At 41.2% G+C, this 27,727-nt stretch overlaps 1 protein-coding gene and 5 non-coding genes across 11 annotated transcripts in view; 5 read left to right on the top strand and 1 right to left on the bottom strand.

Annotated features, from left to right (window-relative positions):
* The window catches only part of LOC128624023 (dynein axonemal assembly factor 11-like), a 34,164-nt gene extending 18,886 nt beyond the window's left edge, over positions 1-15,278 (bottom strand). For 2 of the 6 annotated variants that reach the window (XM_053651288.1, XM_053651289.1), the window contains exons 1-7: positions 15,119-15,278; positions 14,809-14,872; positions 8,462-8,629; positions 8,242-8,319; positions 7,927-8,099; positions 7,284-7,477; positions 883-1,062 (exon numbers count right to left, since the gene is read on the bottom strand). In XM_053651288.1, coding sequence (XP_053507263.1) covers positions 883-1,062; positions 7,284-7,477; positions 7,927-8,099; positions 8,242-8,319; positions 8,462-8,629; positions 14,809-14,818 — 803 coding nt within the window. In that variant the 5' untranslated portion in view covers positions 14,819-14,872; positions 15,119-15,278. The remainder of the gene's footprint in view (positions 1-882; positions 1,063-7,283; positions 7,478-7,926; positions 8,100-8,241; positions 8,320-8,461; positions 8,630-14,808; positions 14,873-15,118) is intronic. The other 4 variants (XM_053651291.1, XM_053651292.1, XM_053651290.1 and 1 more) reach the window with 3 other exon arrangements.
* A 2,959-nt stretch (positions 15,279-18,237) lies between these two features.
* LOC128624639 (5S ribosomal RNA) lies at positions 18,238-18,356 on the top strand. The gene has a single exon (XR_008388842.1). It is a non-coding gene; the product is annotated as a 5S ribosomal RNA (ribosomal RNA).
* A 1,895-nt stretch (positions 18,357-20,251) lies between these two features.
* On the top strand, positions 20,252-20,370 carry LOC128624632 (5S ribosomal RNA). Its single transcript, XR_008388835.1, has one exon. It is a non-coding gene; the product is annotated as a 5S ribosomal RNA (ribosomal RNA).
* Positions 20,371-22,277: 1,907 nt separating this feature from the next.
* On the top strand, positions 22,278-22,396 carry LOC128624631 (5S ribosomal RNA). Its single transcript, XR_008388834.1, has one exon. It is a non-coding gene; the product is annotated as a 5S ribosomal RNA (ribosomal RNA).
* A 1,910-nt stretch (positions 22,397-24,306) lies between these two features.
* Positions 24,307-24,425, top strand: LOC128624629 (5S ribosomal RNA). Its single transcript, XR_008388833.1, has one exon. It is a non-coding gene; the product is annotated as a 5S ribosomal RNA (ribosomal RNA).
* Positions 24,426-26,337: 1,912 nt separating this feature from the next.
* On the top strand, positions 26,338-26,456 carry LOC128624628 (5S ribosomal RNA). Its single transcript, XR_008388832.1, has one exon. It is a non-coding gene; the product is annotated as a 5S ribosomal RNA (ribosomal RNA).
* Positions 26,457-27,727: the final 1,271 nt, after the last annotated feature.

Below are 27,727 nucleotides of genomic sequence, written 5' to 3'. Positions count from 1 at the left end.
CATGTTCCAATATTTCTGATCACTTGAACAAATGAGTGGGTTCAAACAGAAGGTGCAATGTTCTAAGTTGTTTAACACAACTAGATGTAAATATGAGGAAATGAAAGCGGAAATTCTGATCTATTGTGTCTCATTCATCTTCTGATCTCAAACCCAAATGTGTTCAATGTTTAGCAAAAACAATAGAATTGGCCTTGCTGTTCCAATACTTTTGGAGAGGACTGTAACTGTAATTATTCCGCCCTCTACAGAATGTAAGGTCATCAAGACCTTAATTTTCTAATTGCTCTTAATTAAATATTGCCCTTATTTGACTTCCTCCTATATCTTAACTCATTGATGAATGGTAAAATCAGAAGACAGTTTTTTTCTATGCACTTCAGTACACATGAAATCTCTCCTTATGTACATGTACATTGGTCACTGGTACTAAAGTTTTCACTGGTATTTAAGTTTTTGATACCTACAAATGACTGGCAGAAACATGATGATTGTGTCTAACTGCTTAGACATAACATAAGCAGTGATCAAAAACAAACACAGACCTACGATTTTCAATCGTAGGGGGAAGAGGATCAGTCTTCATTAACCAAACAGCAAATCAAGTAAAGGACCAACGTTAATTGAAGCATTTAACTTAACATACTATAGTCTGTCGTAACATCACTGCAAACACAAATGATGAGGCAGTCACTTTTAATGTCATCATTGTATGACCATTCTAGCTGTTTTTCAAATATAGGTGAAAAACGAACTAGAAGCCAGAGGAGCTCTGGTTAAGGCCTATTCTTGTTAAATGTTCATGTTTTTCCTCCCTCAACACACTTCTTGCTTCCTCCACCCTTTTTTTCTGGTCCTATTTCCATCTCCCTGACAGTGTACCTCACTCTCTCTTTTGCTCTCCTCTTCTCCTCTAGATGACGATGTGCATCCAGTCTTGACTCTGGAGTGAAGGCACATGGCTTTTCCCAAAAATTCTCCTCATTCTCTGAGTTTGAATTCTGATTTCGATGACACTCAAGATTTGGGTCTTGGTTCATGTTCTCCTTGGTTATCTGAGAGCTAAAGCAAACAAGCAAGCAATTATGCCACAAATATAAACTGCTGTTCTAGGCATATATGCCACAAATATAAACTGCTGTTCTAGGCATAGACTTTCACACCTCTTTCATTCGTACTCAGACATTTTTCCATTTTGGTCATTCAGCCCTTTCACACCTAGAGTCCCGAATATTACTGCACTGGCATTGTGTGATCCTGGTCAGTTGGTCCATCTATTTAGTCACTCTTTCTCTTTAAGTGGTTGTATTCATGCTAAGTAAATCCCTTCACTTATGGTTGAAATTATTCAATTTAATTTCTGTCCACTGGAGTGTTCTGCATCTAACTCACTGCTGCTAGACAGTAAATGAATCAGATGCCTATGACATACAGTGGGGTCCAAAAGTCTGAGACCACTAGTGAAAACGCTTCTGTTTGGCATTATTTTCATTTTCATTACAAATGATATTATCAGCAACAACTTGTGAAAAGTAGAATCTTTCAGAATTTCTTAGTATTTGCTATGTCCCCTTTTTGCACTTCAGTGTACAATTGAGCTGACATCCTTAGCAGCTGCATCACTGCCTGGTTTGGAAATTGCACCATCTCAGAGCTCAAGACCCTGCAGTAGATAGTGTGGACAGCTGAGACAATCTTCTGGGTCTCTCTAATACTGACACCCACACACACACCACTCGTACCCACTCCCCTTGTAATTTTTGCACATTTCTGTTTTCACTAACTGCATTTTTGCTGCTACTATATTTATATATGAAACATATCAATATGTTATGTAAATTCACCCCTTTACAAAGTGAAACCAGCATACATGAGTGTTTAATGTACCTTAGCTCTGCTCACTACCAGGACCCAGTGATCTAGAGAGGGCTCTGTCACATCCAGTCTATAAAATCTAAAAAAAAATTGCGGGGAAGAACAGATAGCCACAGCACATATTTCCTGGATAGAAATGCCCTTAAATAGCAATCAAGACATAGCCATACACTTGTGGGAGTGAGCTTGTAAACCTCCTGGGGGCTGCAGATACACGGTATTATAAAATGTAAATTTCCTCTACCACCCTGTAAGAAAGATGTTGACGAGAGATTTTTCTTTGTAAGAATCATCCCAAGAGACAAAAAGCTGATTACTCGCCTGAAGTGCTCAGGTTCTCTGTACATACATATGAACCTGGCACAAGCAGAGTAGCCGCGCTTTCTCTGGGGATAAAAAAGGTGGCGGATGAAAAGCCAGCAGATCCACTACTTGATCTGAGCCAGACTGATCACTTACTGTAGGCACAAATGTGTGAAGTTGAATGTGAAATTTCCATTCCCCATGTAGAGGATTCCCTCTGGATAGTAAGTCTGCACCCCTGTTCATTATTCCCGGAACATGCATTCTCCAACCAATTGATGTGCTTCTTTCTCAGTGCAGGAGTCCAAACTCCTCTCACTGATCTGTCCTCAAACACTGCTCCCCAGTCTGTGAGAGATACATCTGTTGTCACCACTTTCTTCAATAAAATAGGACCCAGTGGGTTTCCTGTTTTGAGAAACGACATTTCTCCAATGACGGAGAGCACTCATGCATTCTGGCAAGACAAGCACTCTGCAGCTGAGAAGGCTCCTGGGTCAAATGCCTTGTGACGCTGTCCAGTGCTGAAATCCCTCATTTGCAGTAACCCCAGGGGAACCACTGCCTCTGCTGAAGCCTAGTAGCTGAAAACACACCAACACTGGACACTGAACCATCCACATTAACTATTCTTACATTTCTCACCCTTCTCCTTTTCCCTGCCGGAGGGACAGGGGTGTAGTTCCAAAGGTTTGAGACAGAGAAAACCTGAGTGCTATCACAAAACCCTTCCCATTGCCAAGGCGACGTCTCAGATCGCCTGCCTCCTCTTACTACCCTGAGGGTTTGCCGGCTGGTGTTTCGCTGCTGCAGCTATGTTTCAGCCTAACAAAACCAGGCTTCGGTTGTGGGGCAATGTTTCCCATGTGCTGCAGTGGAGGGTGAGAAGGCTGATAATCAGACTGTCCTCCTTTCCCAGGGGGCCTGAAATTGAGCTGATGGTTTTCTGGGGAGACAAACTTTGAATGCCTCTTCCTCCTTGCCCAGGTTGCACTGCTGATGCATTGCCATTACAGTTGTGCCAAACATGGCCTTTGGATTAGTGGGGACATCCAAAAACTCCACTTTCTCTTTTTCAGAGGTCCACTTGCTGCCAATCCTGTTGTGGGAAGCCCAGTTCGTTTCCCAACAACTTTTGGTGGTGAACCTGCTGGAGTACCCAGACCTGAGGACAGCGATATTGCAACAGGTTTCCCCTGAATAACACCGTCAGTGCTTCCACTTGCTGACCTTCAGTGAGCTTGGCCACCTGTTTGCATTCACCCAATAGCCCTGAGTTCAAAAGATGAGCGTGAGTTGTCACCCTTATGATGCCGGAGCATGTTCCCCAAAACCAGTTTCCCAAATTCATGCTTTCCCTCCCCTTCCTGCTCCTCCTGAATCTGTCTCTTCTTCCATTCAGGTTGGTGACTCCGAGGCCATAGGTGTGGAAGTAAGACCAGGGCCAGTGTGCTGGTGTCGCAGGGAACCCATGCATTGCCAGAACCAATAGCACGTGATGGAGGTGGGGGCGTTGGTCCCAATTCCCATGTTGCCAAAGGCTGCCCCTGATCGAGCTGGGACATACCAGTGAGTGTTAAATATGGTACATACCATGCATTTGTGGATTCAGGCTGCAACCAAACCTCATCAATTCATCAATTCGCCTGGTTCAAGGTGAGGCATTTGAAAATGCACATGTTATGAAGGTGAGGTGAATGCACAGGGATGTTTACGAATATCTGTTGGTGCCAATCATCATTAAATTTCAAGGGCAAAAAAATATAGTGGAAGCTGCAGTTAGGCCTCCCATCAACTATCCACTAATTCTGGGGATAAATTGGCCAGGGTTTCAGGCATCAGCAAGATAAATATTTGTGGATGGATCTTGCAGTAATGACGGACAGTGTGGGATGTGCACAGCATTGGCTGGGAAGGTGGTGCTGGGGCTATTGATATCAGCTCCACGTCAGGGGGACATGCAGGGTGGGGAGCACTCCACCCCCCACTCTTGGTGGAGATTCCCCTTAGGGATTTCACCTTGGAGCAGTCATGCGACGAGACCCTGAGGTACACCTTTGACCAACTGAGAGTAATCAATGGGCAGCAAATTCAGCCTAACCCTGTGCAATCTGTGACATTGGACTGAAGGTACTCACCCAAAAGAAGATAATCACTCCTCATTCGACTGCCGCTGAGCACCCCTAGGGTTTTGGATGGTATCAGAGCATAGCTGAAAGGCAGGGTGGTCCAAATTACACACGGCTGGTGATCGCTGATTATAGCGGTGGCTTTCTAATATCCAGGAGGCAGCAGAAGAGTATAAAAGGGCCTGCCTAGAGCATCAAGTTGAGCAGTCTCCTCTTAAGAAATAGTTAACTCTGTGTCTCTTTTATGAACTTTTCCAGAAGACTCTTCTCGTGACTATTCTAAGCTGGGAAGAGGGATCACCAGACCGCCATCAACACATCCTTTACTCCCTTCACTCCTCTCCTCCACACTACCCTTCTATTTTGATTTGGTGAATATTGTAATTAAAACTGCACTAATTCCCCTCAAATCACCTCTGTGTGTGGGGCTCTGCCTGCCATGGCTGCGAATTTCTCTACATATCCTACCCAAATTTTGCAATTATTAAAGAGAGATTATACCAAGTGATGCAGGACACTCATACAGAGGAAGCCAGTTGTTTATCACAAACAGCTATCGGGAAATACTATTCCAGGTGGCTCATAAATGGCGGGGCATTTAGAGCAGGAGAAAACACCAAACTGACTCATGGCCCATTTCTATTGGCCGGGCATTCACAGCGATGTTCACAAGTGGTGTGCGGCATGTCATGAATGTCAGCTGGTAAATCTGCTAGCCACCCTAAAAGCACCATTGTACCCCTTCCATTAATTGAGTTTCCCTATGAAAGAATTGGTATGGACATCATTGGGCCATTAGATTGGACAGCATGAGGGCATGACTTTGTGTTAGTTTTAGTGGACTACGCAAGGCAATACCCAGTGTTGGTGGAGGCACTCTTCAATGTCATCTCCCGAGTCAATATTCCAAAAGAGATCTCCAACAAGGTCCAGCAAGCGTCCGCAGGGTCTTCCCCATTTGAATTATTGTACTGATGCAAGCCTCAAGGTGTCCAAGATGTCATTAGGGAAAACTGGGAGAACAGACCTTCTAACAGCAAAAGCAAAATTCAGTATGTTCTGGACCAGAGGGCAAAGCTCCACACTTTGTGTCACATAACACAGGAGAATTTGTGTCAGGCCCAAGAACGACAGTCCCAACTGTATAACTGGGTATTCAGCTTTGAGCATTTTCACAGGGAGACAAAGTGCTCATATTATTACCCACATCAAGCTCCAAATTGCTCACCAAGTGGCAAGGGCCCTTGGAGGTCACTCAGTGAGTCAGGAACGTTGACTATGAGGTAAGGTGAAACAATAGAGGCAAGGTGTTTCAGATTTACCACCTCAACCTCCTTATCCATGGAGAGAAGTGGTCTCTGTGGTTTTGGCAAAGGTCATTCTGGAGACAGAGGAGCTAGGAATGGAGGTAAATCTAAAAACCGTGGCATAATCCACCCCAGTCCCTTTTGGAGACCACCTCTGACCATCACAAATCATGGGGGTTGGGACGTTGCAGGTGGAATTTTCCAATGTGTTCTTGACCCTACCTTGTCACACTAATCTCACAGAGTACCACACTGAGACAACCGTAGGGCTGGTGGTACGCAGCCGCCCCATCGTTTTCTAGAGCACAAAAAACAGGTGGTGCAGGAGGAGCTCACGGCCATGCTCGATATAGGGGTAATCAAGGAGTCCCACAGTGACTGGTCCAGTCTGGTAGTTTTGGTTCCCAAGACAGATGGTTTGGTCAGGTTTTGTGTGGACTTTAGAAAAGTCAACGCAGTGTATAAATGTGCCGCATATCCAGTGACTCACATTGACAATCTGCTCAATCGGTTAGGTGCGGCTTGGTTTTATTTGACACTGGATGATCCATTATTACATACCTGTGAGTGGCAATATAGTGGAATGTTAGTGGGTTTCCTCACATAAACTGCATGCTTCAGGTCCTTCCACAACATTTCTATTGGATTAAGGTCAGGACATTGACTTGGCCACTTCAAAATATTAACTTTATTCTTCTTTAACCATTCTTTGGTAGAATGACTGTGCTTAGGTTTGTTGTCTTGCTGCATGCCCCACAGCAAAACAGGCCCAAACCATGATACTATTACAACCATATTTCACAGATGGGATAAGGTTCTTATGCTGGAACGCAGTTTTTCTCCACACAAAACGCTTCTCATTTTAACCAAAAAATATATATTTTAGTCTGCACAAAACATTTTTCCAATAGCTTCTGGCTTGTCCACATGATCTTTAACAAACTGCAGAAGGGCAGCTATGTTCTTTTTTTTATTATTATTATTTTTTTTTTTAAGAGTAGTGGCTTTCTCCTTGCAACTCTGCGATGCACAATACTGCCCAAACCATTCCTGAGGAGGGTAACAACAGTCTTGAATTTCCTCCATTTTTGTTCACAATCTATCTGACTGTGGATTGGTGGATTCCAAATTCTTTGGAGATTCTTTTCCAGCCTGATGAGCATCAACAACTCTTTTTCTGAGGTCCTCAGAAATCTCCTTTGTTTGTGCCATGATGCACTCAACAAACATATGTTGTGAAGATCAGACTCTGATAGAACCCTATTTTTAATAGTTAATATTATTTATTGAGGTTGTTTTTGAGGAAAATGAGGCAATATTTAATATCCGTGAGTGGCAAAAGTATGTGAACCTCTAGCATTAGCAGTTACTTGAAATGAAGGTAAAATTAGAGCGACATGTTTTCAATGGGATCAATAGGATAAAAAGCAGGTGCGAGTGAGAACCCTGGTTTATTTAACTAAGTGTAATATTATAGGCTCATTTGTCTAACTGGGTTCTTTGTCAAATTTTAGGGCCTGTGTGAAAATCTGATGTTGTTTTAGGTCATATTTATGTGGATAGATAGAAAACTGGCTGAACGCACAATGCATCTGTGAACACATATGCATGCACACATACAAAGTCTGAGGTTTTCAACTTTATATGTTGTGTAATTCTTCATACTCACTAGTTTCTCCGGAGATGCTTGTGATCTAAATCCTGTGGGTTGATGCTTGAGGTTTCTGCTAGCCCCTCCCTCTTCTGTTTCTCTCTCCTTTCCACATATTCAGCCTCTTGTTCTATGACACACTTCTTCAACTCATCAAAGTTTTGCAGTGCCTGTATCCGTTCTGCTCGCCCTATCGCTGTGCCATCTAACCACTGTTAATCATAAAAGATCACCATGTACTGGCATACAAAAAAAAGTGATTTATGCGCTGATATTTATTCATTTCATGTCCTGTGTCCCAATGTTGGTTTGTAAGAGCCAATACTTTATTAGTTCAGATGATTCTGCCAGCTAGCAAAGTAAGTTAAAATGGTTCTGTACATAGTTGACAGGAATCAATTGTTACATAATTCTAGCTGCCAAAAGCAAGTGTGTTCTTGTTAGAAAATCTGCTCTCTAATTAGTCTTCTGTCAAAGGAAGAGAGTTGTGAGTGAAAAGCAACAAGGGCTTAATGAAATATTACTGACATAGCTAATCAGGGGAGTCTGAAGTTATCTCTGTTAAGTAGATCAGGTTAGATTTATCTTAGAACTACACTCTGCTGGAAGAGAAATTAGAATGAAACCTTGTTTCTCTGCCTGATTGTGCAGTGTACAGTACCTGAAGTTGAGGCAAGCAGGCCAGCACATACTGCCTGTAACCCTTGAACTCAGTGCAGGGATTCCCCACAAGAAAGAGCTCCCGGAGGTGCATATTCTGTTTCAGAGACTCCACGCTGCTCAACCGACCAACAAAGTTCACAGTCAGGTCAAGCTTCTGAAGATATTCACAACCTACACATGTGTCATACACATGTATATTCACATACACATTGAACAAAAAAAAAAAAACAGTTGAATCTGTGTCATTTCAGTAATCATAGTTTATTGAAAAACAAAATGAAGATATATAAAGAAGAGTGAAAAGGTGTAGTACCTTCCAAATTTTCAATCAGTTCAATGTTATTCAGTGCCAGATTCAGATATTCCAACTTCTTCAGTCTGCCCACATTTTCTACAAAACATATATAAACTAATTCTGTATAACAATACTTAGAACAAATTACTTTCTCAATGAAAATGAAAATGTGCTCAGGTGTGACACAGTGGTCATCACAACACCAAAGCCAAATAAAAAGCATACTGTGCCTCTATACCTATCTTGGAAATTAGGTTGTTTTGCAAATAGAGGATTTTCAAGTCTCGGCACCACTTGTCAATGTACTCTATCCGTTCAATGTCCTGCTGATGTAGTGAAATCTCCTCCAGAGAAAAGATCTCACAGTTGTTGTGCTCAGCACGACGGCGGATGAGACCCTCACTAACTGGTTAGAAAAGAAAGTGATACCATTAATACCATGAAAGTAGTATTTACTTCAAATATTGCATGATTGATCACGTCATGATTTTGCTGGAAGGGCACAGCATCTGTGTGCATGTGCCCAAGAACATATCCAGGTGATTCTCACCTAGAATAGTGTACTTCTAATATTTTATATATCTTTTTATATGTAAGCACAATTTTCAATAAGGTGCAGAATACAGCCCAAAGAAAAAATAATAATTCATGTATTCCGAAATACTTTACCTTAGTGTTCATTAGTTTTGTCTAAATATGTATATAGTGATCAACTTGTATAGACAATTTTAATTTTGGTTTAATCTTTAATTCTTTACATTACTGAATTGTAACATTTTCCAAAGATAATGAACAAATAAAGTTTTATTATTTACTTAATTAAGTTTATTACCCTTATTTCTATTACAAAAAATACCTTTTTAAGACCACCTTTTTAACTGAAGTCTTCCTAAAATTTAGGGTGAATATTAAAAAAGTCTACATGGTCCTGTAAAAATGGGAGTTTTTTGTGAAGTAAAAAAATGGCACTAAGATAAATCATGTCAGATCTTATCTCACCTTTAAAGTGCAAATGCAAATAAATAAAGTGAAACAAAAATAAAATAAAGTGAAAAACAATCAGAAATTTTATAGGAAAAAAAAAGAAAAAGAAAAATATAATAACCTTGTTGCATAAGTGTGCACACCCCTAAACTAATACTTTGGTGAAGCACCTTTTGATTTTATTACACCACTCAGTCTTCTTTGGTAGTAGTCTATCAGCATGGCACCTCTTGGCTTGGCTATATGTCCCCTCTCTTTATTGAAAAAACATTCTAGAGCTGTCAAATTGTAAGGTCATTTAATGTGCACAGCCCACTTCAGGTCACCCCACAGATCTTCATTTGGATTCAAGTCTGGGCTCTGGCTAGGCCAGTTAAAACATTCCTTTGTTGATTTGGATGTATGCTTTGGGTCACTGACATACTGAAAGGAGAAATTCCTTTTCATCTTCAGCTTAAGAGCAGACACCTGAATGTACAGTTTACGAGCAAACACCTGAATGTTTTTCAACGTGGGCACGGTGTTTTGCAACGTGGGCAAGAAGCCATTATGATGACAAAAGTAACACTGTACATATGTGCAGGGGAACTACTCGAATTGCCCCCTTCTTGAGGAGGGAGGAGATTTCATGTTACAGACTGTGAACGGAGCTCTCTTCTATATAAGAGATAACTTCGCTGAAACATGAGGGTTTCTTCACAAACTGAAATCTGTACCCCTTGTTTACAGTTCAAATCACCCACTCGTGGGCCAACACACACTGCCAAGCTGTTATGTGACTCGTGAGTGTTGCCACCTGAGAATTGCTCAGAACTGTGCATGCACCCGGTTCGCCCATTTGTGATACAATGGGACCATCTAGCAGACAGCTTCAGGACAACATGACAGGCTGCTGGGGGATGACGTCTCCTGGAAACTAATTAATCTATTCGTTTGATTTTGTATATTTTTTATGTTTTGGAGAACGCTGGGGCTGAAGCCTTTATTAAATGTGTGGAAGCTGTGTGTGGGAAGTCGTGTGGTGACACTGCTTTTGCAAATCTCCCTGAATGCCGTGCTGTTGTAGGGATGCCCTCCACTGTTAACTGGGAGGGGGAAAACACACTGGGCAACACTGGGAGCGGTGAGGCTACTAAGAACACTGGTTAGGCACCCACTGGTGGGGGGGAGGCTGACCCCACCAACAGAAAGTCTCCTTCTCTTGGATGGGTGGGATAGGAGGGCAAACTGAAGTCCAGAGGGCTAGCCATGGACTCAAAGCCTCCTGGTGGCCACCAGGGTGGCCGCTTCCTTTTGGGTTCAGAGGGAATGGGATTAGGGAGTTTCTTGGCCATGGCTGCGGCAAAGGACATTCTCCCCCCAGGCTTAGCAGAAGGGGGATTACCTTGCTGAGCTGGTGGCTTGTTTTGAGGTTTCGGTCTGCCGACATTCTGGAAATGGTGTCCTGCAGGGGGATTAGGTGGCTGCACAGGGGTGCCTGGTACGGCACAGATTTCCTCAGCCAACACAGCTTGAGAGCCTTATACTCCTTCTTTTTGTCATCAAAGCATTGTTGCATCAAAGCAACAGCAGGACCGAAAAGGGCCTGGCCAGGCTCCATCGGTGTTCCTGCAATGCACTGCTTCTCTCTACCGGGGAGACCTGATAGGTTAAGCCAGAGTGCATGCTCACCAACCACCAAGAGGGCCGTGGAACACCCGCTCGCCTGGATGGCTTGGTGTGCATTGTGAAGGACGGGGTCATTAATGGTGAGTATCTCCTTCCAGAGCAAGGGTGAAGGACACCCATTCTCCAGTTGCTACCCCATGTCAACTAGGAGCTCAGCCTGATAAGCTGATAGAAGCGACGAGACATTGAGGGCCCTGACAGCCAAGACCAAGGCCTTATAAGAGGCCTGGTGGATGGACGTGGAAAAACGGTCCATTTTGCTGGGGAGTGAGGCCTTGGGGGGGCGAGCAGGCCGCCTTGGGAGGGGTTAAGGTGTCTGGCAATGGAGGGCTCAATGGCGGGGGGGTCAACCATGCCAAGAGCCGCCATATCCTTAAACTCGAGGCCCGCAAGACCGTTAGGTAGAGCGGGTCTCCCCAGCAGTATTTCATGTGCTTGCCACATGCGGGGAGGACCAGGAAGAGCTTTTTTCATGGGCTGGGAGGGGGTCCCAGGAGTTTCCCATCAAAAACATCCCTCTCTTGGTCGGTGGCACTTTACAGGGCCAGCCATTCGATATTGAGGTGAGCTGCCACTCGCTCACAAAATTCTAACAGGACGGACTGCGGTAAGGCCATGCAAGCATTAACGTGGGGCAGTAAAGAAGACAGGATGGCCTTCGTTAACGAAGGAGGGTTCACCTGGTAATACACCCTTGAGGAGAGAAGGGTCGCTTTGGTCGGCACAGCTCAGGGAGGCCGTATGTGTGCCATGGCGGTGAAACAGAGCTCAGTCAGGTCTGTAAGGCGGGCAGCCATAGGATGGGGAAAAAATGGCTTAAGAGGAGTCGGGCAGCCTAACAAGCAGTGCGAGCGTGGGTGGCTTGCAGCAAGTGACACAGCTAATCTGGCTAGTGAAACAAACACGTCTGGTGGAGGCTGATCTGAGGGTATGTCCTCCTGCAGACAAAAGTGCAAGTCAGCGAACCAGAAAGCTGTGTGCACAAAACAGGTTAGAGGTCGCAAGAAATGAATGTCAACTGAGGAAGAGGAGCACACAGGTCATTTATGCACTCAGGTAAGGGGTGTGCCCTTACTGGGCATTGGACACACGGTCCTGTCTGTCATAGCCAGACTTGGTGCAATTGGATGCTTCTGCAGAGGTCAGGTACAAATGCTCTTCCCATAGGTGGATCTTGAACATGATGATGAAAGAGAACTAACCTCCCTAGAATGTTGCAGGTAGGTTTTCTGTGACAACCTAAACAGAACCTATACAGAACGTTCTCTAATGATTCTTTTTAGCTCAATTTAGAGAACTGACATTTCCATCAAGCACTGGCAGATTGAGGGGTGGAAGCAGAGGGCTGGCTGGCCCCAGCTGAAATTTGATTGGCCCCTGAAGTGCCCCTGTCCTTTCAATCATCTCTGATCTACATCAGAGCACTCCATCAGTTACGTTGGATTCTTTGAAATTCATCTCCCTTAACCGTTTCTTTCTACCACCTCTTATAATGACAGGTGTATAGACAGTGCATTTTTATTGTCCTCGTCTACTTAAGCTTCAATGGCAAGTACCTATTCAACACTATAACTAACATTTTAAAGGACATTAGTGTTACTAATGTTAACATTAGTGTTAGCAACTGTTCAGTCTGTAAACATACAGTACACTGCAGCTCTCCATTCACTAACTCTAATTCACTTCATTTAAGCTCACGGTTGCCAGATATCACTAGAAAAGTCAAATCCAGTTTCCATGTTTTGATTTAATCCCCTCCAAAACACAATATTATCAGCAGACATGGACACTGTACTGGGGGAACCAATCTAAAACTGATAAACAAACAAAAATAAACCTACTAAAATGTAAAGACAGAAAATGTGCTTAGTTATATATAAATAATTTAATATAAAAAAAGATATTATAATAACTTCATAAAAAATAAATAAAATGAGAAATTAAATAATGTTTAATTACTATGGGTTGCATTTAATATCAATTTGACATTAAGAGAAGTTTGCTATTTCCTTAGAAAGCTATTAGCCTTTTTCCTAATATGGATCATTTTGTGTTAGTCTACTTTTAATTAGGACTCTTAACTGTTTTTAAGATATTTAAAAATAAATATTTTATGCTTGTTTACTTATCAATTAACCAACAGTATCTCATTGCTATTATTTTAACTCAATTAACAGTGACCATGAGCAGAGAGCTTACATTTAACTGTTTATGATAGACCTCCTGATTAAAGTTTAAACAAAAAAAACATTGGTATCTGGATCGGTATCGGCTATAAAAATCCTGATCAGAGCATTAGTAATGAACACCATTAAAATAAAGCGCTTCCCATCTGATGGGTAAATGAACTCACCCAATCACATCCTATATGAGATTATTCAGATATATACAAAATATACACAGAGTGGTTTGAGAACTGACTCCAGCCCAGAACCATGACAGCGGAAAATGTCTAATAGTGTAGCTTTAAATATATTTAAGAGGAGCACACTTCAAACACTGAACATTGATGTTTATTGTATTTGTTTACAAGGTGGAACAGGTTAACGGTTGTTGTTTTTGCATACAGTCTCTAAAATTAACTGAAAATATTAAATTTAGTTTATTAGAAGGTAAATTAATTTGTCATGGCTCACACTATGTTCCTAAATTCTGTCATAATTGACCAGCTCAAATTTTCTCATGCCTACTTGTGTGTTATACTGCATTTTATAAGCATGAGAAAACTTAATAAATGTGAAAGTGCAATAAAAAAATGTTGTCACTAAAATCAATTAATAATCGTGATAAATAATCGAGATCTCAATATTGATCAAAATAATCGGGATTATCATTTTGGCCATAATCGTGCAGCCCTAGCAGTGAGTAACAGAAACCACAAGGTGCAGTGAAAGTGAGTTTGTATTATTAATTTAGGACTGTAGTTTAATTCAGTGTTTTCTGTCCATCCATAAAAATAATAATAATTTTAAAAATAAATAAATAAATATTAAATAAATAAATAAATATAAAATAGTATTTATGCATTATATTTTATGGATGCACAAAAAGCACAGAATTAAACTACAGTCCTGAATTAATAATATATATTCTGGTGTGTGTTGGGTTCGTTTCAGTCTTATATAACTGGACAAACAGTTGTGTGAAGTTTTAGTCTGAAGTTTATATTTGTAACACTATATTATTTTAAATAAACAAAAAAAAGGTACTGAAAGTACCCCCCCCCCCCCGATTAATCGGAAAAACAATAATAATAATCAGCCAACTAATCGATTATGAATATAATCATTAGTTGCAGCCCTAATATAAACATCTTTAAAAATGAATAAATTAATCTTGAACCAAACTGCAGAGGATTAAGTGTATTTTATTTTTCATTGATTTATGACAAAATAGATTTATGACAAAATACACAAAACAAGTCTTAATATCCAATGCATGTTTGCTTTTCATGTTAATTTATATTTTTAGGAAGATTTAGAAAAAACTTAATGATATTAAATGCCTATATAGTAAAGATTATTTCTTTATTTAATTGTTCATCTAATTCTGATTGTTCTAATTCTAATCGTAATGTACATGTAACTTGTGTTGCCTTTTTTTTCCTTTGTTAAATTTGCAGATGGCGGTGGTGGAAGAAGTGAACAGGGGTTTTTGTTTGTTTTTTTTCCACGTTTCTTTTTGCCCTATTTTCGAATGCAAACCAGTAGTCTCGAAGTGAAATAGTTAGCATCCTCTCTTCTACCTCACTATCTGGCCAGCTAGCAAACTGCAAATTGGACTTCAGGTAATGTACAAACTTTTTGTGAACCCACAAACAGTAACTAAACAGTAAGTATTATTGCATATCAGCATATATTTATGTAGAAATATATGATAACCTTAGTTGCTTTAGTTTTGCGTAGATCATTAGTAAGAAAGAAAAGCACTTACTGAGCACCATGCTTGAGTTTGTGAAGTGTTACTATGGGAACAGGTCTTGCGGAAGTAGGAGCTTCTAGAGAATACAGCAAAGGAAGGAAAGAAAGAAAGAACAAAAAGAAAGGGGGTTTAGCCTATACGTTTTGTGAGTACAACGTTGAAACAATAAAAGAAAAAATAATTATTACACAGCGAAGTTAACCGGAAAAAAACACCGCGGTAAAGTTTGTTTTATATTGGACATTTTCTGCACATTCGAGATTCGCTCTTCTATTTCTCAATAAATAAACACACAAAAATAACAAAATTTGTATTTTCTTACTCTGGAGTGGACAGAGAACAAAGTACAATTGTATCTATTTTTTTATTTTCCCCGGAAAATTGACCGCGGAAGCGAATCTTTCGGAAACGCAGGTCATCCGCGCGTTATAGTAATAGAGTCAGTAAGGGACCGTCTAAAAAGTGCATTGCCTGGCAACTGAGTTAGGATACAATATAGAGTCAGTACAGTGGCATGCAACTACACTACAAGTATGACTCACTACAAGTGCAAACAAAAGTCTTAGATAAAAGTGCTGTAGTAAAATTATATATACAGTGGCATGTAAAAGTTTGGGTACCCCCGGTCAAAATTTCTGTTACTGTGATTAGTTAAGTGAGCAGAAGATGACTTGATCTCCAAACGGCATACAGTTAAATATTAAATATTATTTTCAATATTTATTTTTTGAACAATTTTAGAGTTAAAAAGGAAAGGAGCACCATGCAAAAGTTTGGGCACTCCAAGAGATTTGAGCTCTCACATAACTTTCACCAAGGTCACAGATTTTAATTAGCTCGTAAGAGCTATGGCTTATTCACAGTCATCAGTCACAGTAAAGGTCAGGTGACTCCTTAAACCTTCAGCAGCTGTGTGCTCCTCTAAGCAGCTGCCTAGTACTCTGAAAATTAAAATAATTGATGCCCACAAAGCAGGAGAATGCTATAAGAAGGCAGCAAAGTGTTTTCAGGTAGACATTTCCTCAGTTTGTAATGTAATTAAGAAATGGCAGTTAACAGGAACAGTGGAGGTCAAGTTGAGTTATGGAAGACCAAGAAAATCTTCTGAGAGAACTGCTATAGGAAAGGCAAATCAAAACCCCTGATTGAGTGCAAAAGACCTTCAGGATGATTTTAGCAGACTCTGGAGTGGTGGTGCACTGTTCTACTGTATAGCAACACCTGCAAAAAAAAATAGGAACTTCATGAAAAAGTCATCAGAAGAAAGCCTTTCCTGCATCCTCATCACAAAATTAAGCATCAGAAGTTTGCAAATGGACAACTAAACAAGCCTGACACATTTTGATGAAGTTAAAATAAAACTATTTGGCCACAGTGAGCAAAGGTATGTTTGGAGAAAAAAGGCTGCAAAATTTCATGAATAGAACACCTCTCCAACAGTTAAGCACAGGGGTGGAATGATCATGCTTTGGGCTTGTGTTGCAGTCAATGACACGAGGAACATTTCACTGTTAGAAGGAAGAATGGATTCAATTAAATACCAGTAAATTCTGGAAGCAAACATAACACCATCTGTATAAAAAAAAAAAGAAGAAAAAAGCTGAAGATGAAAAGAGGATGGCTGCTACAAGAAGATACTGATCCTAAACACACCTCAAAATCCACGATGGACTGTACCTCAAGAGGCGCAAGCTGAAGGTTATGTATGTATGTATGTATGTATGTATGTATGTGTATATATAATCCATCCATCCATCTTCTATACCGCTATATATATAATGTGTGTATGTATGTATGTATGTATGTATGTATGTATAAAATAATCAAAATTCAATAACTTTTTGAAATTTTCAGAAAATTAATTTGGGGCAGTTATTGATCTGGGTGAAAACTGTTGCTGGTTAATGGGTAAGAAGCCCCCCCTGTTTAGTGAAGATGGTAGTGTATAACCTAAGGTAGTTAGGGTGCACACGGATATTATGATTCCCCCTCGTACTGCAGCTGTTGTACCTGGTAAAGTGGAAGGATTCCTTCCACAACATTATGAGGGTATGTTGGAGACTTTTTCCATCATGCTTCCAATGTGTGATGTTTTGGTAGCTCGTGTGGTATGTAAGGTAGAGGAAGGGATAGTGCCAGTGTGAGTTATTAATGTGTCAGAAGATAATTGCGTTTTAAAGCAAAATATGAAGATTGGTACTATTTTTCCTGATGTAGAGGTAGGGGATAGTACATTGACCATGTAAGTGAATGAGCCAATTTCCTCCCCTCTTTTGACTGTTGACTATTTAGTGTCACATTTTGGGTTGAAGGATCGGGGGTTTGATTCTAGCCAGATGCGGGTGATTGAGGAATTATTACATCGTGATACATTTGTATTCAGTAAAGGGGATACTGATTTAGGGAGAACTCCTCTTTCTTTGCATAAGATAGATACAGGCCCTGCACATGCTGTTAAATTTCCCCCTCGTCGTGTTCCTCTCATGTCTCCAGACCTAAACCCTATTGAACATCTGTGGGGCATCCTCAAATGGAAGGTGGAGGAGCACAAGGTCTCTGACATCCACGAGCTCCGTGATGTCATCATGGAGGAATGGAAGAGGACTCCAGTGGCAACCTGTGAAGCTCTGGTGAACTCCATGCCCAAGAGGGTAAAGGCAGTGCTGGAAAATAATGGTGGCCACACAAAATATTGACACTTTGGGCCCAATTTGGACATTTTCACTAAGGGGTGTACTCACTTTTGTTGCCAGCGGTTTAAACATTAATGGCTGTGTGTTGAGTTATTTTGAGGGGACAGCAAATTTACACTGTTATACAGGCTGTACACTCACTACTTTACATTGTCGCAAAGTATCATTTCTTCAGTGTTGTCACATGAAAAGATATAATCAAATATTTACAGAAATGTGAGGGGTGTACTCACTTTTGTGAGATACTGTATGAGCATGTGGCTAGAGATATACTGAGCCCATTACCAGAGACTCTTACTAAAAATAGGTATATTTTAGTTATTGCTGATTATTTTTCAAAATGGACTGAGCATTTCCCATTTCCCCTTCCTAATCAAAAGGCTCAGACCATTGCTAGAGTGTTCGTGGAAGAGTGGATGTGCTGGTATGGAGTACCTCTAAGTTTCCATTCTGATCAAGGGAGAAACTTTGAGTCTAGACTGTTTAAGAAGTTGTGTAGATTGTTGCAAATAAACAAGACTTGTACTGCTCCTTATCGTCCTCAGTTTGATGGGCTAGTAGATGTTTTTACTGCTTCTAGTACAAGCAGCAATCTATAATTGCATGTGTGCAGGAGGTGAGACAGATTCCTTGGTTTGGACGAAAGGTTTGTACTCTCTGTACGATTGCAAATCAGGAAGTGAGTGACTCGAGAACGACTTGGGCTTCAGCCTACAGTATAAATGGGCTGTAGTGCAGCTCGTCTCTCGCTTACGGCCATACCACCCTGAGAACGCCCGATCTCGTCCGATCTCGGAAGCTAAGCAGGGTCGGGCCTGGTTAGTACTTGGATGGGAGATCGCCTGGGAATACCAGGTGCTGTAAGCTTTTCCCTCTTCAAAGTCTCCACTGCGACTTTTCAAGCCAAAAATATTTTTGCAACTTTCACGAAATTATTAGTACACAAACACGCGATGGAGAGACACGTCTGACAAACTCGAAACGAATTCATTCAACTGAGCAGAAAATTCTTTTAGAACCACAAAATGATCTCCACATCATTCATGTTGCCTTCATTTGGGTCTTTCTTCATTCTTTCCTTTACTTTAGGCGCTTCTTCCCCTATGTCGTTCGTTTCTCTAGGTTTCGCATGTGCGAAGATCCGATGGCCTTCCAATCGCCGATATAATAGGCAAAATTCTTGATGATATTTCTCTTGTGATTATTTTGGCTACTATTGGGATGTTTTTACTGCTTCTAGTACAAGCAGCAATCTATTACTATTGCATTAAGTACTTTGTTTATTTACGATCATGACGAGTTTCCGTTACCATGCCCTGACAGTGCCATATACACATTTCATCTGCGTATGTGCTACTGCAACTTTGCACGATGACGTTCCCTGACACTGTACATGGCAGCAGCGGATTGCTCTTCGTCATTGTCAGTAGAAATTCTGCTATTCTGGTTCAACGCCCTATTATTCGTGTGACTGCAGTGTCACATTTGTATGATTTGCACTAATAAACTATGCGCCGTGTCAATTACTCGCACCTGCAACGGGATATTGCTCATTTCTTCAATTATGTACAGTATTCTTTTCTTTCTAGATATGTACCACTCATATAATGACAGGAGATGCAAACCTAATTTCCATGTAATCTTAGGATGACAAGAAACATATCCTATTCTATTTATTCACTTCAAAATGTACAGTTTTACATTTATCATCTATTTACTGTTAATACATTTACTTTCGTTCCTTCAATCACCTATATAGATTTATTCGCACGTTTGTTTGTCTGTTTTTTTCTCTCTCTTTTTTCTCGTTTAAAAATGGTTTTTCTTTGTGTGGTTTTTTTTTTTGAGTATCCTTTTACTTCCATCATTTTTTCCCAATTCCTTCCTTTATTTTCTGCAATTCACCACGCGTATGCTACAGGTGCGTGCTTCTTTCTTTTTATAGCGTGATCGGGCACCACATTGAGCATGCACCGTTTGTGCACATCATTCAGTCACGATGGCCACGAAAGCTCATTTCTGCAGATGGGAAGGGAAACTCGGCATTCTGTGTGTTTTTCAGTGGTGTTAAATCGTGGCCTTTTGATTCAGCTCATTTCAAAACATCCGACTGAAGTTTCCAGTTGAAGCACTTGTGTAAGTCCCTTTTGATAGACTCGTCTAACGAACGCTGTAAATTAAGAGCGAGCGAGCGCTTGATTCAACAGGCCACACACTCCAGCTCACTTGGTGGCGGTAATGCGCCCAACTCCTGAATCGGCCTAAAACATCAAAGAAGAGCGCAGGCGCTCGGCTCTTGTAGTTGCAGCGGTCGTTTACTTGTCGGTTTGCATGGTTTTTAACGCACTAATAATTGATCCAGAAAAGTATTGTGGAAGTAGGCCTAGCTGTAAATACACTTTTCGTGGTCACCCTTCCTTCTCTTCCAGCAATTTGATATCTGATGTCAATTTCTTTCTTTTTTTTTCTTTCTTTTTCATAAAGGCGTACCTGGCATTAGAATCAAGCAAGAAGCTAAGATGCGGTGCTCCTTTTGAAACATGTAGGGAAATAAAGATGAGTGAGCATGCAGTAAAGTGGTGTTAAACCCGTGAGCTGGAGAGCCATGTGCTCGTGCATGTGTGCAGGAGGTGAGACAGATTCCTTGGTTTGGACGAAAGGTTTGTACTCTCTGTACGATTGCAAATCAGGAAGTGAGTGACTCGAGAACGACTTGGGCTTCAGCCTACAGTATAAATGGGCTGTAGTGCAGCTCGTCTCTCGCTTACGGCCATACCACCCTGAGAACGCCCGATCTCGTCCGATCTCGGAAGCTAAGCAGGGTCGGGCCTGGTTAGTACTTGGATGGGAGACCGCCTGGGAATACCAGGTGCTGTAAGCTTTTCCCTCTTCAAAGTCTCCACTGCGACTTTTCAAGCCAAAAATATTTTTGCAACTTTCACGAAATTATTAGTACACAAACACGCGATGGAGAGACACGTCTGACAAACTCGAAACGAATTCATTCAACTGAGAAGAAAATTCTTTTAGAACCACAAAATGATCTCCACATCATTCATGTTGCCTTCATTTGGGTCTTTCTTCATTCTTTCCTTTACTTTAGGCGCTTCTTCCCCTATGTCGTTCGTTTCTCTAGGTTTCGCATGTGCGAAGATCCGATGGCCTTCCAATCGCCGATATAATAGGCAAAATTCTTGATGATATTTCTCTTGTGATTATTTTGGCTACTATTGGGATGGTTTTACTGCTTCTAGTACAAGCAGCAATCTATTACTATTGCATTAAGTACTTTGTTTATTTACGATCATGACGAGTTTCCGTTACCATGCCCTGACAGTGCCATATACACATTTCATCTGCGTATGTGCTACTGCAACTTTGCACGATGACGTTCCCTGACACTGTACATGGCAGCAGCGGATTGCTCTTCGTCATTGTCAGTAGAAATTCTGCTATTCTGGTTCAACGCCCTATTATTCGTGTGACTGCAGTTTCACATTTGTATGATTTGCACTAATAAACTATGCGCCGTGTCAATTACTCGCACCTGCAACGGGATATTGCTCATTTCTTCAATTATGTACAGTATTCTTTTCTTTCTAGATATGTACCACTCATATAATGACAGGAGATGCAAACCTAATTTCCATGTAATCTTAGGATGACAAGAAACATATCCTATTCTATTTATTCACTTCAAAATGTACAGTTTTACATTTATCATCTATTTACTGTTAATACATTTACTTTCGTTCCTTCAATCACCTATATAGATTTATTCGCACGTTTGTTTGTCTGTTTTTTTTCTCTCTCTTTTTTCTCGTTTAAAAATGGTTTTTCTTTGTGTGTTTTTTTTTTGAGTATCCTTTTACTTCCATCATTTTTTCCCAATTCCTTCCTTTATTTTCTGCAATTCACCACGCGTATGCTACAGGTGCGTGCTTCTTTCTTTTTATAGCGTGATCGGGCACCACATTGAGCATGCACCGTTTGTGCACATCATTCAGTCACGATGGCCACGAAAGCTCATTTCTGCAGATGGGAAGGGAAACTCGGCATTCTGTGTGTTTTTCAGTGGTGTTAAATCGTGGCCTTTTGATTCAGCTCATTTCAAAACATCCGACTGAAGTTTCCAGTTGAAGCACTTGTGTAAGTCCCTTTTGATAGACTCGTCTAACGAACGCTGTAAATTAAGAGCGAGCGAGCGAGCGAGCGAGCGCTTGATTCAACAGGCCACACACTCCAGCTCACTTGGTGGCGGTAATGCGCCCAACTCCTGAATCGGCCTAAAACATCAAAGAAGAGCGCAGGCGCTCGGCTCTTGTAGTTGCAGCGGTCGTTTACTTGTCGGTTTGCATGGTTTTTAACGCACTAATAATTGATCCAGAAAAGTATTGTGGAAGTAGGCCTAGCTGTAAATACACTTTTCGTGGTCACCCTTCCCTCTCTTCCAGCAATTTGATATCTGATGTCAATTTCTTTCTTTTTTTTTTCTTTCTTTTTCATAAAGGCGTACCTGGCATTAGAATCAAGCAAGAAGCTAAGATGCGGTGCTCCTTTTGAAACATGTAGGGAAATAAAGATGAGTGAGCATGCAGTAAAGTGGTGTTAAACCCGTGAGCTGGAGAGCCATGTGCTCGTGCATGTGTGCAGGAGGTGAGACAGATTCCTTGGTTTGGACGAAAGGTTTGTACTCTCTGTACGATTGCAAATCAGGAAGTGAGTGACTCGAGAACGACTTGGGCTTCAGCCTACAGTATAAATGGGCTGTAGTGCAGCTCGTCTCTCGCTTACGGCCATACCACCCTGAGAACGCCCGATCTCGTCCGATCTCGGAAGCTAAGCAGGGTCGGGCCTGGTTAGTACTTGGATGGGAGACCGCCTGGGAATACCAGGTGCTGTAAGCTTTTCCCTCTTCAAAGTCTCCACTGCGACTTTTCAAGCCAAAAATATTTTTGCAACTTTCACGAAATTATTAGTACACAAACACGCGATGGAGAGACACGTCTGACAAACTCGAAACGAATTCATTCAACTGAGCAGAAAATTCTTTTAGAACCACAAAATGATCTCCACATCATTCATGTTGCCTTCATTTGGGTCTTTCTTCATTCTTTCCTTTACTTTAGGCGCTTCTTCCCCTATGTCGTTCGTTTCTCTAGGTTTCGCATGTGCGAAGATCCGATGGCCTTCCAATCGCCGATATAATAGGCAAAATTCTTGATGATATTTCTCTTGTGATTATTTTGGCTACTATTGGGATGGTTTTACTGCTTCTAGTACAAGCAGCAATCTATTACTATTGCATTAAGTACTTTGTTTATTTACGATCATGACGAGTTTCCGTTACCATGCCCTGACAGTGCCATATACACATTTCATCTGCGTATGTGCTACTGCAACTTTGCACGATGACGTTCCCTGACACTGTACATGGCAGCAGCGGATTGCTCTTCGTCATTGTCAGTAGAAATTCTGCTATTCTGGTTCAACGCCCTATTATTCGTGTGACTGCAGTGTCACATTTGTATGATTTGCACGAATAAACTATGCGCCGTGTCAGTTACTCGCACCTGCAACGGGATATTGCTCATTTCTTCAATTATGTACAGTATTCTTTTCTTTCTAGATATGTACCACTCATATAATGACAGGAGATGCAAACCTAATTTCCATGTAATCTTAGGATGACAAGAAACATATCCTATTCTATTTATTCACTTCAAAATGTACAGTTTTACATTTATCATCTATTTACTGTTAATACATTTACTTTCGTTCCTTCAATCACCTATATAGATTTATTCGCACCTTTGTTTGTCTGTTTTTTTTCTCTCTCTTTTTTCTCGTTTAAAAATGGTTTTTCTTTGTGTGTTTTTTTTTGAGTATCCTTTTACTTCCATCATTTTTTCCCAATTCCTTCCTTTATTTTCTGCAATTCACCACGCGTATGCTACAGGTGCGTGCTTCTTTCTTTTTATAGCGTGATCGGGCACCACATTGAGCATGCACCGTTTGTGCACATCATTCAGTCACGATGGCCACGAAAGCTCATTTCTGCAGATGGGAAGGGAAACTCGGCATTCTGTGTGTTTTTCAGTGGTGTTAAATCGTGGCCTTTTGATTCAGCTCATTTCAAAACATCCGACTGAAGTTTCCAGTTGAAGCACTTGTGTAAGTCCCTTTTGATAGACTCGTCTAACGAACGCTGTAAATTAAGAGCGAGCGAGCGAGCGAGCGAGCGAGCGCTTGATTCAACAGGCCACACACTCCAGCTCACTTGGTGGCGGTAATGCGCCCAACTCCTGAATCGGCCTAAAACATCAAAGAAGAGCGCAGGCGCTCGGCTCTTGTAGTTGCAGCGGTCGTTTACTTGTCGGTTTGCATGGTTTTTAACGCACTAATAATTGATCCAGAAAAGTATTGTGGAAGTAGGCCTAGCTGTAAATACACTTTTCGTGGTCACCCTTCCCTCTCTTCCAGCAATTTGATATCTGATGTCAATTTCTTTCTTTTTTTTTTCTTTCTTTTTCATAAAGGCGTACCTGGCATTAGAATCAAGCAAGAAGCTAAGATGCGGTGCTCCTTTTGAAACATGTAGGGAAATAAAGATGAGTGAGCATGCAGTAAAGTGGTGTTAAACCCGTGAGCTGGAGAGCCATGTGCTCGTGCATGTGTGCAGGAGGTGAGACAGATTCCTTGGTTTGGACGAAAGGTTTGTACTCTCTGTACGATTGCAAATCAGGAAGTGAGTGACTCGAGAACGACTTGGGCTTCAGCCTACAGTATAAATGGGCTGTAGTGCAGCTCGTCTCTCGCTTACGGCCATACCACCCTGAGAACGCCCGATCTCGTCCGATCTCGGAAGCTAAGCAGGGTCGGGCCTGGTTAGTACTTGGATGGGAGACCGCCTGGGAATACCAGGTGCTGTAAGCTTTTCCCTCTTCAAAGTCTCTACTGCGACTTTTCAAGCCAAAAATATTTTTGCAACTTTCACGAAATTATTAGTACACAAACACGCGATGGAGAGACACGTCTGACAAACTCGAAACGAATTCATTCAACTGAGCAGAAAATTCTTTTAGAACCACAAAATGATCTCCACATCATTCATGTTGCCTTCATTTGGGTCTTTCTTCATTCTTTCCTTTACTTTAGGCGCTTCTTCCCCTATGTCGTTCGTTTCTCTAGGTTTCGCATGTGCGAAGATCCGATGGCCTTCCAATCGCCGATATAATAGGCAAAATTCTTGATGATATTTCTCTTGTGATTATTTTGGCTACTATTGGGATGGTTTTACTGCTTCTAGTACAAGCAGCAATCTATTACTATTGCATTAAGTACTTTGTTTATTTACGATCATGACGAGTTTCCGTTACCATGCCCTGACAGTGCCATATACACATTTCATCTGCGTATGTGCTACTGCAACTTTGCACGATGACGTTCCCTGACACTGTACATGGCAGCAGCGGATTGCTCTTCGTCATTGTCAGTAGAAATTCTGCTATTCTGGTTCAACGCCCTATTATTCGTGTGACTGCAGTTTCACATTTGTATGATTTGCACTAATAAACTATGCGCCGTGTCAATTACTCGCACCTGCAACGGGATATTGCTCATTTCTTCAATTATGTACAGTATTCTTTTCTTTCTAGATATGTACCACTCATATAATGACAGGAGATGCAAACCTAATTTCCATGTAATCTTAGGATGACAAGAAACATATCCTATTCTATTTATTCACTTCAAAATGTACAGTTTTACATTTATCATCTATTTACTGTTAATACATTTACTTTCGTTCCTTCAATCACCTATATAGATTTATTCGCACGTTTGTTTGTCTGTTTTTTTTCTCTCTCTTTTTTCTCGTTTAAAAATGGTTTTTCTTTGTGTGTTTTTTTTTTTGAGTATCCTTTTACTTCCATCATTTTTTCCCAATTCCTTCCTTTATTTTCTGCAATTCACCACGCGTATGCTACAGGTGCGTGCTTCTTTCTTTTTATAGCGTGATCGGGCACCACATTGAGCATGCACCGTTTGTGCACATCATTCAGTCACGATGGCCACGAAAGCTCATTTCTGCAGATGGGAAGGGAAACTCGGCATTCTGTGTGTTTTTCAGTGGTGTTAAATCGTGGCCTTTTGATTCAGCTCATTTCAAAACATCCGACTGAAGTTTCCAGTTGAAGCACTTGTGTAAGTCCCTTTTGATAGACTCGTCTAACGAACGCTGTAAATTAAGAGCGAGCGAGCGAGCGAGCGAGCGAGCGCTTGATTCAACAGGCCACACACTCCAGCTCACTTGGTGGCGGTAATGCGCCCAACTCCTGAATCGGCCTAAAACATCAAAGAAGAGCGCAGGCGCTCGGCTCTTGTAGTTGCAGCGGTCGTTTACTTGTCGGTTTGCATGGTTTTTAACGCACTAATAATTGATCCAGAAAAGTATTGTGGAAGTAGGCCTAGCTGTAAATACACTTTTCGTGGTCACCCTTCCCTCTCTTCCAGCAATTTGATATCTGATGTCAATTTCTTTCTTTTTTTTTTCTTTCTTTTTCATAAAGGCGTACCTGGCATTAGAATCAAGCAAGAAGCTAAGATGCGGTGCTCCTTTTGAAACATGTAGGGAAATAAAGATGAGTGAGCATGCAGTAAAGTGGTGTTAAACCCGTGAGCTGGAGAGCCATGTGCTCGTGCATGTGTGCAGGAGGTGAGACAGATTCCTTGGTTTGGACGAAAGGTTTGTACTCTCTGTACGATTGCAAATCAGGAAGTGAGTGACTCGAGAACGACTTGGGCTTCAGCCTACAGTATAAATGGGCTGTAGTGCAGCTCGTCTCTCGCTTACGGCCATACCACCCTGAGAACGCCCGATCTCGTCCGATCTCGGAAGCTAAGCAGGGTCGGGCCTGGTTAGTACTTGGATGGGAGACCGCCTGGGAATACCAGGTGCTGTAAGCTTTTCCCTCTTCAAAGTCTCCACTGCGACTTTTCAAGCCAAAAATATTTTTGCAACGTTCACGAAATTATTAGTACACAAACACGCGATGGAGAGACACGTCTGACAAACTCGAAACGAATTCATTCAACTGAGCAGAAAATTCTTTTAGAACCACAAAATGATCTCCACATCATTCATGTTGCCTTCATTTGGGTCTTTCTTCATTCTTTCCTTTACTTTAGGCGCTTCTTCCCCTATGTCGTTCGTTTCTCTAGGTTTCGCATGTGCGAAGATCCGATGGCCTTCCAATCGCCGATATAATAGGCAAAATTCTTGATGATATTCCTCTTGTGATTATTTTGGCTACTATTGGGATGGTTTTACTGCTTCTAGTACAAGCAGCAATCTATTACTATTGCATTAAGTACTTTGTTTATTTACGATCATGACGAGTTTCCGTTACCATGCCCTGACAGTGCCATATACACATTTCATTTGCGTATGTGCTACTGCAACTTTGCACGATGACGTTCCCTGACACTGTACATGGCAGCAGCGGATTGCTCTTCGTCATTGTCAGTAGAAATTCTGCTATTCTGATTCAACGCCCTATTATTCGTGTGACTGCAGTGTCACATTTGTATGATTTGCACGAATAAACTATGCGCCGTGTCAGTTACTCGCACCTGCAACGGGATATTGCTCATTTCTTCAATTATGTACAGTATTCTTTTCTTTCTAGATATGTACCACTCATATAATGACAGGAGATGCAAACCTAATTTCCATGTAATCTTAGGATGACAAGAAACATATCCTATTCTATTTATTCACTTCAAAATGTACAGTTTTACATTTATCATCTATTTACTGTTAATACATTTACTTTCGTTCCTTCAATCACCTATATAGATTTATTCGCACGTTTGTTTGTCTGTTTTTTTTCTCTCTCTTTTTTCTCGTTTAAAAATGGTTTTTCTTTGTGTGTTTTTTTTTTGAGTATCCTTTTACTTCCATCATTTTTTCCCAATTCCTTCCTTTATTTTCTGCAATTCACCACGCGTATGCTACAGGTGCGTGCTTCTTTCTTTTTATAGCGTGATCGGGCACCACATTGAGCATGCACCGTTTGTGCACATCATTCAGTCACGATGGCCACGAAAGCTCATTTCTGCAGATGGGAAGGGAAACTCGGCATTCTGTGTGTTTTTCAGTGGTGTTAAATCGTGGCCTTTTGATTCAGCTCATTTCAAAACATCCGACTGAAGTTTCCAGTTGAAGCACTTGTGTA

Source organism: Ictalurus furcatus, chromosome 20 (genome assembly GCF_023375685.1).
Source record: "Ictalurus furcatus strain D&B chromosome 20, Billie_1.0, whole genome shotgun sequence".
NCBI lineage: Eukaryota > Metazoa > Chordata > Actinopteri > Siluriformes > Ictaluridae > Ictalurus > Ictalurus furcatus.
Note: the sequence above shows the minus strand (reverse complement) of the source record. Positions and strands in the feature narration are given on the sequence as shown.